Source organism: Lygodium microphyllum, chromosome 26 (assembly GCF_053477565.2).
Source record: "Lygodium microphyllum isolate KBCC chromosome 26, Lygodium_microphyllum_v1.1.10, whole genome shotgun sequence".
In the NCBI taxonomy this organism is placed as follows: Eukaryota; Viridiplantae; Streptophyta; class Polypodiopsida; order Schizaeales; family Lygodiaceae; genus Lygodium; species Lygodium microphyllum.
This window is the reverse complement of record NC_141160.1, coordinates 80,211,778-80,227,130: the sequence shown is the minus strand read 5'-3', so window position 1 is coordinate 80,227,130 and position 15,353 is coordinate 80,211,778. Positions and strand designations below refer to the sequence as shown.

General features: G+C 40.7%; 1 protein-coding gene across 1 annotated transcript; it reads left to right on the top strand.

Annotated features, from left to right (window-relative positions):
- The first annotated feature begins 4,895 nt into the window (after positions 1-4,895).
- On the top strand, positions 4,896-7,312 carry LOC148013459 (uncharacterized). The gene is made up of 3 exons (XM_087668378.1): positions 4,896-5,191; positions 6,043-6,237; positions 6,627-7,312. The coding sequence occupies exons 2-3, from the start codon at positions 6,085-6,087 to the stop codon at positions 7,215-7,217; spliced, it is 744 nt and encodes a 247-aa protein (XP_087524504.1). The 5' UTR covers positions 4,896-5,191; positions 6,043-6,084; the 3' UTR covers positions 7,218-7,312.
- Positions 7,313-15,353: the final 8,041 nt, after the last annotated feature.

The following is a 15,353-nucleotide window of genomic DNA, read 5'->3' as shown; positions in this document are numbered from 1 at the left end:
AATTTGCAAGAGAGAGCCAAGAGGCCTTCTTCAGCCCTATTGAGCCTTCCCCATTCTCTCTCATGAGCTCATGCAGTTCATTCCCTTACTATAGCTTATGCATGCTCTATAGTGTAATAAGCCCACGCTATTGGTATCCATATTGTGTATATTGGTTATGTCTTGAGGGTTCTCCATCTCTTGTGCCCTCTTAAGTTTTATTGATTTATCTATTTTTTGTAGTTCTCTCTCTCTCTCTCTCTCTCTCTCTCTCTCTCTCTCTCTCTCTCTCTCTCTTAGTTTTCCTCTCTTCTCTCTCACAAGCTCTTCTCCCTCTTGCATAGCGTCCTAGTCCACTCTTCCATGACTAGGTGGTGCCCTTACCTCATTCACTTTGTGGCAAAAGGGAGTTTGGCATAGTATAGAGGCTGCCATACCAAATTTCCTTTGTCACGGTCCTATCCTTGTCAGAACCGCACTTTGATCTGATAGGCCGGTCTGACACGCTGTCTTGCACAATTTTTCGTTTTTTTTGTGCTTTGTTCCAGCGAACATATTTTTTAGAATTAATTTTTGTTTAATATTGTGCCCTAATATTTTTGGTGTATTTTTATGGGTTTTTTCCATGTGAACAAGTACTATCCTTGTCAGAACCGCACTTTGATGTGATCCGCCAGTCCGACACGTTGTCTTGCACAATTTTCAACTTTTTTGTACTTTATTCCAGCAAACGGATTTTTTGGAATTAATTTTTGTTTAATATTGTACCCTAATGTCACACGTGTGCGTATGAACACCCTCCTTTTTTCATTTTTTGACGTGCATGTAACATTTGTTCTACCATCTTCCATGCCTACGCATGGCCGCACTGCACCCTCTTCCATTCTCAGCAACACAACTTTTTTTACTCCCCGCCTACACACGCGTGCGAGACGGGGAGGGGGCACTTGTTTTTAGTCCTCCTTGGTTTTTAAACATAACACAAAAACACTTTTAATTCTTTAAATTTAAAAAAAACTCAAAAATTAAAAAATAATATACCCCCAACAACTCCCATCCCCCATTTTTCCTCCTCTCTCCTCTCTCTTCTTCTATTCTCTCTCTTTCTCTTTCTTTCTCCCTCCCCGACCTCTCCCCGACCTCTCTTTCCCTTCTTCTCCATGCTTCTCCTCCTCATTCTTCTTCTTCCTCTCCTCCTCCTTCTGTAATTCTCCTTCTTCATCTCCACCCCTTCCTCTGGCCGCCCTCGCTGCCATAGGGTTGATGCCCACCCTGACCGTCGTCACAACACCCCAGTGTTCATCGCCGCCACCCTAGGTTGGCCGCCTTGCCGTCGTCACAATCGGCCCGCCACCTAGGCTTTCCTACCTACCTACCGCCCTAGAGTACGATGCCACTGTACCAGTGTGAGCGTGCCACCATCGCAGCCCAGAGTCACAAGGGACTTTTAATCAATCCCTATATAGGAAAACTTGTGAAATGTAGGAAATGTTGTAATATTTCCTATGTGTGAATGCATATATTCCCTATGTACAACTAGGGAATCACCTTCCCCACATCTAATAGTAGGAAATTGAAGGTCAATATAGACTATTTCCTACCTTCATTAAAAATTTCCTATATAAGAGTATACATGAATGTAATTTCCTATTTCTACTTGTAGGGAATCGTAGGTCACTATGAAGATTCCCTATGTTCTCTCAAAATTCCCTATATAACAAAATTATGTAAGAACGCCATTCTCCAATTGTAATGAAATTAATGAAATTGGAAGTAACCATATGGATGTGAACCTAGATTTTCTAACCCCCTACACATATGAACATATTGCATGCACATACATGTGCACATATACATATATGAACACGTGTGTACATGCATACCCACACACATGCACCCCTCTTCATTTTTAGTCATCAAAAGACAATATTTAAATATAGTTATGGGCTTGTTTATTATAGCACTAAATGTTGGAAATGACCACCATGTTGCAAAAAGAGGAGGCCTCAAACCAAGTAGCTACATACCTATTTTGTGCAACATTACTCTCTTTTCTCTAACTTTTCAAGTGATGTAACCGTTTAATGCATTTCATGCAGACATATAATATTGTATAAAGGCACATATGGCAATGTTTGGATTAAAAACCTTATAGGTTCTCATGCACGCCTTGCATGAATTGGTCTACAACTCATGGTTAATTTAAGAACAATAGTAAAATACTAACCCTTCCAAGCTTAGACATACCAATGTAACCATAATCTTGGTCTAGCACCCTATGACCCTTGGGTGAGATACCATCAAGATTTTGAATGATTGTAGTGTTTGGACTGATGACCTAGATTATTGAAATGATCCAATCTTTACTCTTGTTAGAAGAAAATGTTGGTATTCTAATAACTTCTTTAAATGAGCAAGATGGTGCTAGCCTTTGACTGCCATAGTGATAGCAAGTGTCCAATGAGCCATAATCTTCCTTCAGTAGTTTTTAAAATAGCAAGGCACATATGTTGTATACTCTAAATAACTCCAAAACCCTAGGATCTCCTAGTAAGGCCCCTTATGAGAGGTCCCTAGAAAGGAGGAGTTACACTCTTTGACTATTACAACCATAAAAAATAAAAATACAAAATAACAACAACATAGTTCAACAACCCATTGCAATGGCTTGGTTGGTAGTCAGTATGAGACTCCTATGAGAGAACAATCTCCAAATGAATGTAAGGGTGGCATTATAAGCTTGGGTGGGGTCCTCGACATACACAATAATTACTCCACTTTTGCTTATTTATCGCAACTCATTCTAGAGTGGCGATGTTAGCAAACATCCATTTTTTAGTAATGTCCATGTAATCCGTGAGGGACCTAAGCATATCAATTAAGACAAACGTGTTTGCCATATTTTGGATCGATACTCTAAAATGACTAAGGGAGGACTAAGGGTCATTTCAAATTCATTCGGGGACAAATGTGTGCAACAAAGCCATTAATGGAGGTGGACATTATCCGATGTGGGATAGAACTATCTTAGGGTTGTTGAATTTGACAAGTAGGAGGTGAGTGGATAGTTTTTGATAATGCACAAAAGGAGTGACTAGCCATTGGTACCAATCAAATGCATGCAAGCATCCAAGAAATTTTTGAAAGCAAGAGTGCTCAAATCATGTTTGATGTGCCTTTCATTGCTTTCGCTTTATGCATTCTAAGGTGTTTTTTTGTCTAGACATTCATGAAACCTTCTTAAGCCAACAACTTTTCTCAAGGTGATGAGGTCCACAAGTCAGCTTTGGCTCTTTACATGGATAACCTAGTACGTCTAACCAAGATTAGATAGAGCACCATTCCAAGTCTATTCATAAATCACACTTGTTGGCTTGTAGGGGCTAAAATCTTGTCCAACTTACAATTATCAAAGATACAATTCGAATATAGGGATCACACAATACAGTTATCAAAGATATCACATAAAACATTAAATTACACCAATCAAAATACATCACATAGAGAAAAAATGAATGTGTATGAAATAGGAACAGAGTTTGATTCTGGTTATGGCATGTGAGTTTTTGGATGATTTGTGCCTATGTGGTTTCTAAAGCATGCCTCAATAACTTCAATATTATAGTGTGAGGAGCTGAAAATGGATCCCATAGAGTTTCATGTGCTAATGGAGCCCTGAAGGGTACTGGTAGATAGCTAAGGCATATATTTCTCATTTGAAACTTCAGCAGCTTGTCGACCTCTTGCTAGTTGTATGACAATTCCACTATGCATCATCATGCCACATGCAACTGAACAAAACAAACAGGGGGCCTGTTTTTGGATAACAAAGAAGGAACAGATTATGGTAGACCCATGAGAACCATGACTAGGGGCTGCTATTGTCTTTCAAGGGAGGCAAATGATATTCTGGACACGTATCGAGAAGAAGACCATGGTGAAGAAGGTGATGAAATCGTGAAAAGAGGGTGATTTAAATAGAACTAGTGATTGTAGCAAATAATCAATAGAAGGGTGGACAATTTCTTCTGAAAGTAAGACAAAGGGAGTGTCACAGCAGACTAAGCTTGGGCTTCTCATGCATTGTACAACCTCACATGCTAGGTTTGTATTTCCACCATAAGTTTTTTTACACCATCATCCACAAGTAGAGAGCAAGCATAATGTAAGCATAAAGATGATTAGAATATCATAATGGAAATCGGAGGGCACTATTGTATTTCCATGTCTACATGCCACAATTGTACTACTATTGAAATCCAAGATGGCTACTTCTCCAAAATAAATGATGGCTAATTTGTAATGTGGGAATATATGGAGATGGATGCTCTTTTGAGGCACATAATGTGGAGGCTCAACACTTCTTCAAAAAATGAGGCACCTAACTCATGAGATTGGCATGAGGGGTGACAATGCAAATGTGGACAACTTGAAATTTAGATTTGCAAGTTTGTTAGGATGGCTGTAAAAATGGAGATTGACTCAAACAGGAAGGAGAGAAGTGAAGGGAGAGTTGCAAACGTAGGCTAGACGCTTGGGGAGTTCACATGGACAACTCATAGAATCACGTAAGTATAGGGGAGGGGGCTTTTCCCAAAATTACATAAGCATATACATTAGGGATATGCCCCCATATTAAGTCCCCCTTTAGTGGCTAATATTTGTCAATTGGCTAAACTTTATATGTGTGCTAATACTTTATATGGTGTCGGATATGTAATAATATAAAAAATAATCATTAAGGACCTATCTCTCTTTCCGACTGTCTGTCTCTGTTTGCACACGCAGCGCGAAAGGCAGGAAAATGGAAATCATGTTACGCCGATTTCTGATGCATGAAATAGAGCCGCTGAGGGCGAGGAATGAGGAGCTACAGAAGAACGTGGAGAGGCTCGAGGGGAGGTTGAGGGCAAGGGCGAGAGGCGGGAGCTAAGGGCGAGGAATGAGGAGCTAGAGAAGAGAGTGGAGAGCCTCAAGGGGAGGCTGAAGGCCAGGGAGGAGGAGCTAGAGAAGAGCGCGGAGAGCCTCGCGGACAAGACGCGGGAGCTGAGGGCGAAGAACGAGGAGCTAGAGAAGAGAGTGGAGACCCTGCAGATCAGGTCTGGCTGCAGTGGAAGGCCAAGGTGTAGGCCCTTCAGTTCGCCCTCGTCTCCAAGAGCCCTGATTCCCATGTCAGGCAGCTTGTGAAGGGCTGCATGAGCAACTATTTCAGGTCAGGCTTCACACACTTTTTATTTGTTGCATTGCTTGTGGATTGCATTAACTTGTATTGAATTGTGCCGTTGCGAGACTCTTAGGTCCATAAGCCCATACAACAAGAAGAATTCCTTCATTATTCCATTTTTCCCATAAGTCCATACGACAAGAAGCATTCCTTCACAATTCCATTTGTCCCCATGGCTTGCATTTCAGCAAATGAAAACTTAGAAATTTTTTGCAACACATCCTGTGAAAGAGAACAGAATAAACATATAGCGATGGTTGTCCAGGAGAATTGCCTGACACAAATGTACTCTAAGCTAGTATTAAAAAAGCACTAATAATATTCTATTTGAATTAGATACTGCATGACTTACCTTCATTGCATTAGGGAGCCATGTACAGAGTACTTTCAGTACACAGTTGGTAGTCATTCTATCCAAACATGCACAGAATACTAATCTAAACACGCTCAATGGCTTACTTTCATTGCCTCAAGATGGGCTTATTGATTGCTCAAACCATTCAAACACTCTAGCTTGTTTCTCAAAGTTATTCTTAGCACATATTATATCACTTCTTTCCAAAACTCTCATCAGGAAAATTGTCTTGACTAACAGCCTGGCTTACACATATTGTGTCTAGTAAGTAAAACATTCAAGCTAAAATGATAAATTTCAGAGAATCTGTTGTATATACGTGTGTAGGTGATAGAGTGAGATTTCAATCCACTTTTGGGTGGCCAAGAAGAGAATGCAAGTATTCTTTGGCTTTACTGTGTTTGATTCTTTCTAGTTGCCCCCACTAAATAGAGTTTTGTGTTGAGGCATGTTTTCTAGTATTGGTTAAAGTTTTTTCCTGCAGGGCGTCATTCCTCTGCTCTTGAAGCAGCATTTATGTGGAAAAATGGGTATTGATGTGCAAAAGCATAATGGTTGCATAAGCCATGATGATGTGACATGCCTGTTGTCAAAGACACAGTTAGCTTCAATAGATGCTTTGCAGCATTACATGCACCAGGCAGAGATGGAGCTTTCAAATCAACTAGCAACCATGCAGGTGAACCTTTGCTTCTTGAGTTTTTTGTTGCAATTTATCATGTTTCTGCTAAGCCATTTTGAAGCTGTCTGCCATGGTCTGGCATGATGCACACAAGAACTTTTCAACAAATTCTCACTATACTTCCCACATTGTGAATTACGACAACATCACGAGCTTCTGCAAGGGAGGGACCACATACCTAGCTCAGTGTGGTTGCTCCCTGCCCCCGACCAGGTATGTGGTCCCTCCCTCACAGAAGCTCATGATGTTGAATACTATAAGGAAAAACAAAGGAAAAGATCCCCTTTTCCCAGTGACATGGGAAAGTATCTAAAGCTACTTGTGATTCATAATATTCTGGATTTTCTAGGTTTGCTGAGTCTGACTACTACTTTAGGTTCTTTCAGATGCTTATTGCAGATCAAAGCATGAAAGAAGCCATAGGGATTGGGAGCTCTTCTTTCATCATGTCACACAACATAGTGCAAGGACAACAATTAATGGAGTCAAAGCTTGAAACTTTGAGTTTGCTGTTAAAGCGATCAAACTCTCTCAGGTTGCATACCCTCCAAGAGCTACAAAACCTGCTGACCCCAGTACAGGCAGCCCATTGCACACATGCAGCCTTTGAGCTGGTTTTTGCTTTGAAAACATTGGACCTAAAAACCAAAGCAAAGATGGAGGATGATAGAGAGAACCACCAAGTATTGTCTGTGTCTCCTCCCTGTTCTGTAGATGCTGCTTGCAGACCACCTTATTGCCAGGGAAAATATCATGCTGATGGAAGAGAATCACCAGTGGCTTATTGCAAAGAAGCCGCATTACTTGATGGAATCAAACACACATTAGCTGACTATGAAGAAACCATCTTACCTGATGACCAAGTATATACTTCAACTGGTGCAGAAGAAAATGCATGTACCTGTGAAGGTGAAGACAGGAGAGGGACAGAGCATGTAGATTGGTTGAGTTCCACAGCTTGCAGTAAGCCTGCATAAGTCCAGATTATAAGCTTGTGCATGGATGAGCTATCATGGGCTGCCATGTGTTTCAAAGTGCTCACAACAATCAGCATTCCTTTGAAAGTTCGAAGGTGAAGTCACAAGGTCAAAATTATCACCACCCCACCTCAAGTGAACCAGGGTACCCTGAGGTGTATGCAGGTGGAGGTGGAGTGGGGTTGAGACATGATTTGAATCATGCCAATCCTTCCTGCATTGACTTCATAAAGAGTTTCGACTCAAGAACACGTTATGATGACAAAAGTACAGATGTTAATGGCGAGGAGCTATCCAGTTGTGGGCTGGATCTTTATGGCAGGGATGCAAAAAGAAGATGGCTCTAATCCTTACAAGGAAGTGAGCTCATTCCTTTACACAGAGTTTAATCTTTTCATTTGAATGAATATGTACTTGGAATGGGCAGAGATTAATGATGCATTTGCTTATCTTTTCAATTCAACGTCTTAACTTTGCAAGAATGTAGTGTAGCTCCTGAAGCGGTTTTACTCTGCGCCTTAGTAGTATTTTGTTGACTAACTTGTGGGGTATGATTGCTGGTGCAGATGATGGAGCTTCTGGTCCGAATGGACTGTGCCGATTGTGAGAGAAGTGTGAGAAAGGCCCTAGTTAACCTCAAAGGTACAGGCAGTTTGTTCACTTTAATATGTTATGCTACATGTGAATGTAAAGAGATTTAAAGCAGTCTGCTTGCGATTGACTTTTTTTTGCTTAGAGGAATGGCCTGTTATTCAGGATGAATGAAAGATGCAAGAAAAATTAATGCATACTCACAGTGATGGAGTGTGTCAAGGAGACATTGATCTTCACAAGTAGGTTGGAACCTACTTATGGCAGATAACTCTTTAATCTACATTTAGGACTTGGGTTTTGTGTATGATTTTATCTGAGCAGGTACTATCTCCCAGTTACGTGTTTTATTACTCAATATCAGATTCTCTAAGAATCTTCAAAAGCAGGGATTCTTTTCTTTGGGCTCTAGGAGAACCATCCAATGCTAGCCTTTGCAAAGAGGAGAGAGCAGTAGGAAGGATCAAGACAGATCTTTTAACTTCTCCTCCTCCATTCTTTCACAAAGCCAAGAGGACTGCAGTAGAGTTCTCCTTCCCTTTGGTGGACCCAAATGTTAACAGTTTTACCATCAAAGGTATGGACCTAGTATTCCTTATAGCCATCAGGCCCTTTGCACATGGTGCTAATATGGCAAACACTGCCAGGGCACATCAGTTAAGAGACTGACAAGCTTGCCCCATCTACTTGTAAATTTTTCAAATTTCCTGCAACAATGGAGGGAAGACAGTGGCCTTCTTAGCAGACACATAAGGTTGTAACAAAAGGCCAAGACAACCCAAAGTGATCTTCTGGCATTTACTTCTATTCTTATTCACTGTTTAAGAACATACACTCATGCTCAATACATCCCATGGAACCTCATTCAAAATATCACAATCACACCCAAAAGAGCTTGAATGACAACCCCATTCCCTACAAGCTAGAAATATATTCTGACATCAGCAGTTTCTAAGCAGTTGCTCTACCTCCAGACATCTCAAGGGAAGCAGATTTCTCACTAACTATGGAGAATAATCATGACCTTCTTCAGGCTCATGCTGCAAGTCGGACTGTTGTGTATGCCCCTGACATCGCTGTTTGGCTAGCTTCTCAGGAAGCAGGACATGCTGTAAGGTAGCAAGGGATTTCCTTCTATCTTCCTATATGTCCTTTCTAATTGATCAGTGTTTTGTATTTTTCTCCTGGTAAAAGGCTGAAGACCTGTCTACAGCATGCATCTTGGCCAAAGAAGAGTTTTAAACCTTAAGTCAGTATGCAGCTGCTTAGCCAATTCTATTTAAGCTTGTAGGAAAATTTTGATCTCTCTTAGTATGAATGAAGGACCAAATCAAGGCTCACCACATCAAATACTTTCACGATTGACAGCATCAAACTTGCTATGAGTTTGTCCTCTTTAACTCTCATCTACATGTCTTTTGTAGCAAGAGTTTGTCCTCTTTAACTCTCACGGTTGACCAGCTGGAGGCATATGGTGTGATGTTGATGTGGTAGAGTTCTCTTACTTTGGTATTCCAGCCGCAACCCCTAAGAAAGAGGTATACATAGAGCTGGCTGAAGGTTTAAGGGGCAATGACCCATCCATCGGTCCAGGATCTCAGGTAAAAAGCCAGTGAATAACTTCAAAGTTTGAATACAAACTGCTTGTCTTGAAATTTAGTCATTCTATAATTTTACTTTTGTTTTGGAGGTGTGCATCTTACAACCAACTTTCTAAATTTTATCTCAAGGATCAGTTGCATAGCCTTAGAGCATGGTCATAATCTGGATGTGTCTACACTTTTGATGTCATGCTTGTGGTCTTAGTTCAATTTTCGGATCAACTGTAGGCCCTTTTATGTAATCAAGATTGATGTTTTATATTGGTCTAACAAACTATTTAGTATTTTTTATTTAATTGAGTTGTATAAACTAGCATATCAAATGAGGGCATTTGATGTATTATGATAGTGTACAGTTTAGTGGCAGATTGATATGTCTACATTGATATTCGAGGGGCATCACTCTCGAATCTATCATCATTTTGTTTATCGATATACTCAATTGCAGCATGATGATGTCCATATTTGTGTATAGAAAATAGAAATGACCATCTCATGTGTTTCTATGTTTTTGGTGTCATTAGATGTTTTCCGCACATTTTTTCCCTCCTTTCCATAAACTTTGAGAAATGCTGAGAGTGTGTACATGCTTCATCATATATCAATTAAACAACTGATGGTGTTTTTTACACTGTAGAGGTGAAGATTGGCAGATTTTTAGTTGCAATATATGTAAATAATTGTTGCATCATATCTAGTTTGAAAATTCTGATACGTTTCTCTCTGGTGAATTTCACAGGTTGCAGGTCAGGAGACATTTGGTACACTTGGAGCCATAGTACAGAGTAGGACAGGGACTCCTCAGGTTGGGTTTCTGACAAATCAACATGTTGTGCTTGATTTGGACTACGCCAACCAGAAGATATTCCATCCTTAACTACTTCGCACTATACCTGTGAGGCCGTAATCCTCAACTGCTTGAATTGAAAGCATTGTCGTGGATCAAGAAAGCTTCCTGAATGGCGCTTTTTAAGTGTTTTCTTGCTCGCTTCCGGGTCCGCAGGTGGCAGCCTCAGCATCAGCAGCAGGACAGATGCTGATGGCTTTCCCCAGTGGTCGCATCTTCCGAGATCCCTGCTGTGTTGTGCCAATCAGATCATCCCCTTGGTAGCAGCAGTAGCTCTAGCGCCGGCACATCCAGCAGCACCGAGATGTATTTCTCCAGAGAGGAGATCGACAGGTGCTGTCCATCCCAGCAAGACGGCATCAACGTCCAAGCAGAGACGTTCCTCAGACACTCCTAGCTAGCACCACCTCGCGGTAAGCCCTGCTGTGATGCTTCTCTGCTGCATCTGGGGGAGATGGCGGCACTGGAAAGAATGGTAATGGCACCAATGGTCGTGATTCCCGCAGGAGTTCCCCCTTCCGAAGCTGTAAGAGAAGGTGATAAGGTACCTAGGGAAGCCGTTCTGAGGCAGAAGCAGGGGCCTGACTGGGTGTTCTTGCCTTCTATTTGTTGGCATAGCAAGGGCAAGAGGTCGATGGTAGGGACCTCGTGCAGGACGATTGAGGCATCACTATAGGGGCAATAGGGAGGGGGCAGTATGAAGGGAGCAGGGATGTGATCGGCTTGATGAAGATGATGATCTGCATGGCCATGGCCGTCTTTTTCTTCCTTTGCCCCTGCCCCTACCCTCGCCTCTCTGCCTCTAGCGGCAGCTCTCTGTGCAGTGCACATCTACAGCAGGGCGACTACAGATCTCAGTACCCTGCTGTGAAATCTCTCGCAAAAAAGATAGTACCATGAATTTCAATGTATCATATGCTCTAGATGGCCTATGTGATCCTGATGATCCCTCTTCCTTTTGGGAGTATGAAAGATCACCCTTCAACATGCCTGGATTTGCATCCCAGAATGGAATGCATGATTTCTTGGCACGTTCATAGAGCACATCAACTGTTGAGGGCTGCACATCCTCATCCCAGTTGATCAACTCACAGAAACTTGATTGTGCTCCACTCCATGAGCTCAAACAAATCAACCAAATTCCAGTGTCACACAGTTCTCAGCTGTCACCGAGCTTCGCATTGGATAAATGCCATGCTCCATCTGATTTGTCTCCTTTGATTCCTAAAAGAAATCACTCATATTTTGCTTACACTGGGTACAGTTCTGGAAGCTGTCATTCTACTCCAAAAAGGCTTGAGGAGTTAAAGACTTGGCTGTGGATGAGACGAGAACAACCATTTGTTTTCATGAAAGCGGGTAGTTGCTTCCATCTAAAATCATGGTTGGAGAAGCATTTGGAGTGCCTGAGAAATCTGGTCAAAACTGCATCATTCAAAAACTAGTTCAAAGGCCGAAGAAAACAGAAATTCATAACAAAAAATGCTCGATTGCAAGCAGCCTTGTCTGTTACTATTGTTACAGCTAGAATAGCAGCTTCAACATCAAATGAAAGAGATGCAAAGCTAGGCTTAGCTTTGGCCTCAGTTGCTGCATTATTGCAGCCCAGTGTGCTAGGCTTAGCTTTGGCCTCAGCTGCAAAAAGAAGATGGCTCTAATCCTTACAAGGAAGTGAGCTCATTCCTTTACACAGAGTTTAAGCTTGTCATTTGAATGAATATGTACTTGGAATGGGCAGAGATTAATGATGCATTTGCTTACCTTTCCAATTCAACATGCAAGAATGTAGTGTAGCTCCTAAAGTGGTTTTACTCTGTGCCTTAGCAGTATTTTGTTAACTAACTTGTGGGGTATTATTGCTCGTGCAGATGGTGGAGCTTCTGGTCCAAATGGACTGTGCCGATTGTGAGAGAAGTGTGAGAAAGGCCTTGGTTAACCTCAAAGGTACAGGCAGTTTGTTCACTTTAATATGTTATGCTGCATGTGAATGTAAAGAGATTTAAGGTGTTAATGAAGACTATGACTTATGACGCTCGTTAATCAACTGAACTGATTTGGAGATCACCAAGATTAGCTAACCAACTGATGAGATTAGGGACGTTTATGTTGAATGGATCAGCCCAAACATTTCTGAATCCTCAAGTGGTTATTGCCTATCAATAGAGCTGTTTGAGGTGTGTTAAATCAAATGGGCAAGAGCTTCAGGATGGGTACAATATGGTTTGCCTCTCCCATGTAGGTTAGCAGAATCATACAATGCTGCCCTTGCTATACTTCATGTTATTTCCATCTGGGTCTGTGGCTTTTAAGCATAGGTCAAATCAATAAATTGTACATGTCTTATCACTATTAGGATGTTGCTAATAGGCTGATTTTTCTGCATGTAGGGAAATGTGATTGCTCGTGGGATTATTGAATGGTGTGATGGAGCGCCTCGGGTAAGGAATTCTACAGTTGGAAAATGAAACTTGATTCTGCTCAAGCTAGAAAGAAGATATCTCTGAAAGAGTTGACTAGTTTTTTTTTACCATTGTAGTTCAAGGTACAATGTTTCATTTGTTGCACATTAGCAAGAAATGGATCCCTTTTAAAGACTTTAAATTAGGCTTATTGGCCACTTGTTGCTTAAAGGCTTTACAAATAGTATCTCAATAATATCAGATGCTCTTTAAATCATGAGAGGAAGTGTAACTTTGCCAAGACCATAGCAAAGACATATTGTTTTTTGTATTTTAGATGACTCATGGAGTTAGATATAGAAATAATGAAAATCTTGAAGAAGCTTGAAGGAGATTGATGATGAAGTACTGAAATAGCAAAACACGGATCATGAAGTGATGTAATTTGCAGATGAAGCAAGGCAGATCTGAAATGCATCAATTGAGATGCTACATGGCAGTCCACAATAAGTGGTCAACAGGCTTGGAGTGGAAATGCAGCAGCTCGACAGGTCATGTTGGTTGTAGCTGACTTGAAAGATCTCAAATAGTAATAGTTGAGGTGAGGATGATAAATTAGGAGAAAAACTAGTAGATAGAACCACATGTAGACTGTCATCAGTAGTAGGTGGAGGGCAATGAATAGGCTGCAGCAGCCCTTGGATCAACAGGTTGTGATGGTTGGTTGGCAAAAAAGGTATGCGTGTTTTGATGTTTTGATGTTTTACAAATGCGTGTTTTGATGTTTTACAAATGTCTCTTATGTTTCTAAACTTTGGTTTATTATGTGTACATAAAGGTAACAAAATCACAAATGATGGTACAAGAGATAATGGAACAATGAAAGCTAAGGAGGTCATTGGCCCTAATGTCTCTTCAAATCATGATACAGGTATATGTTTTTTGAAAATTAAAATTTGTACATATTTTACATCTTGCTTTATTAGGTGATTCATTTTGAGATTAACTAGCTTTAATTAGTCTCTTTGTCTAATTTAAAATGTTCATAGTTATTCATATTTTTAAACTTTGAGTAATTGTGTGCATATATATAAATATAGATTAAAGAACAACAAAAGGTGGGAAAAGAGGTAATGTAAGAAAGGGAGATCAGGAGGTTACTCGCAATAATGTTTCTTCAAGTCAAGATGCAGGTACCAACTTTAAGGATAAAAAACTTGTACAAATTTAGTAGAAAGGAAGACATTGAGATTGCTTGCCTTAACACTTCTTCAAGCCAAGAATCAGGTATTACTAGCTTTCTTATGTTGATAATGAGTCATTTTTTGAAATGGTTATACTAACTAATGATATTTGTTCACTTGAGTATCAATAGGAGTGATACGCATATCATCATATGATGATATCTATCGGCCACCCATGTTGAAATTTAGAGAAGAGGGTAGACAAACATTTATTACTTTGCAACATATTGGAGATTTAAGGGATAAAACAATCAAGACACACATGTTGCTTAATTAGTTTTTAGTTCTATGCTCCTTTAAAATTATTTTCATTTTACTTTTGGTTGCTAGAAGTAGATGTTGATGTCTTAATTTGTTTAATCTATTTTGATCATTAGATGTATGTTATTGATCCTTACTTGGAAATGATGACATTCTCTATATAATTTTCTAGTTAAAAATTTATTGTGCAATTTCTTGTTTGATATTAGCATGTCTAAGAGGAAGGGAAAAGTAGATAAAGTGATAAGGAGAAAAAAGAATTTCCACGGAATTCCCTAGTTGAAGGTACATATAAGTAGGGAATGTAAAAAATAAGGAAAAATGAGAGATTTCCTAGTGAGAGTACCTAGGGACTCACCTCTAGAAAATTTTTCCTATATGAGAAATATTTCTTATGTAGGAAAGGTCTTATGTGATTCCCTACTTATTCTCACTAGGAAATGTCCAATTTTCCCTAGTTTTTACTTTCCCCACTTATATGTATTTTCAACTAGGGAATTCCATGGGGAATTCTCTTTTTTTCCTATATGGGGATCGATTGAAAGTTCCTTGTGAGTGCGCCGCCACCCCCAGGCATCGTCGCCCGCCACCAGACGCTGTGCCCGCGCCCCAAGAGGAGTTGTTGCCCGTCGCCCTTGACCTAGCTGCCGCTATTCTTGTTCGCCCGCCCTGCTTCCCTAGGCCACCATCCCGCCTCCCTTCCGCCCACCACCCCCATTACCCCTTTTCCCACACCCCATATGAAACCCTTCATTTCCCCTAACCCCACCTAAGCCCCCCTTCCCACCCTTCCCCATCCACACCCGTAGAATACCCCCACCCTCTCCCATAGCCCCCTTTCCCACCAGTCCCCCAACCCGCAGCAACCCTGCAACAGAAACCCATTTACAAAAAAAAAGAAACAACAAAAAAACCAAACTCACCTCCCTATGGCTCCTACTCCTACCCTCCATGTTTTGGTGATTGCGGGTGTTCGCGTGTTCATGCGCGTAAGCGAGTGTGCTCCTAATGCATTCGTATGTTGTTCACGAGCATTCACACGTGTCTACATTTGTTCGTGTGATGGTGCGTGCTCAGCTATTTCTACGCAGCCTTGCGTACCTATTTTCTATTTCAAATCCCGATAAAAACGCAAGAAAACACCTAAAAACCTTTAAAAATCATATAAATTTAATTAAAAATAAAAAAATATG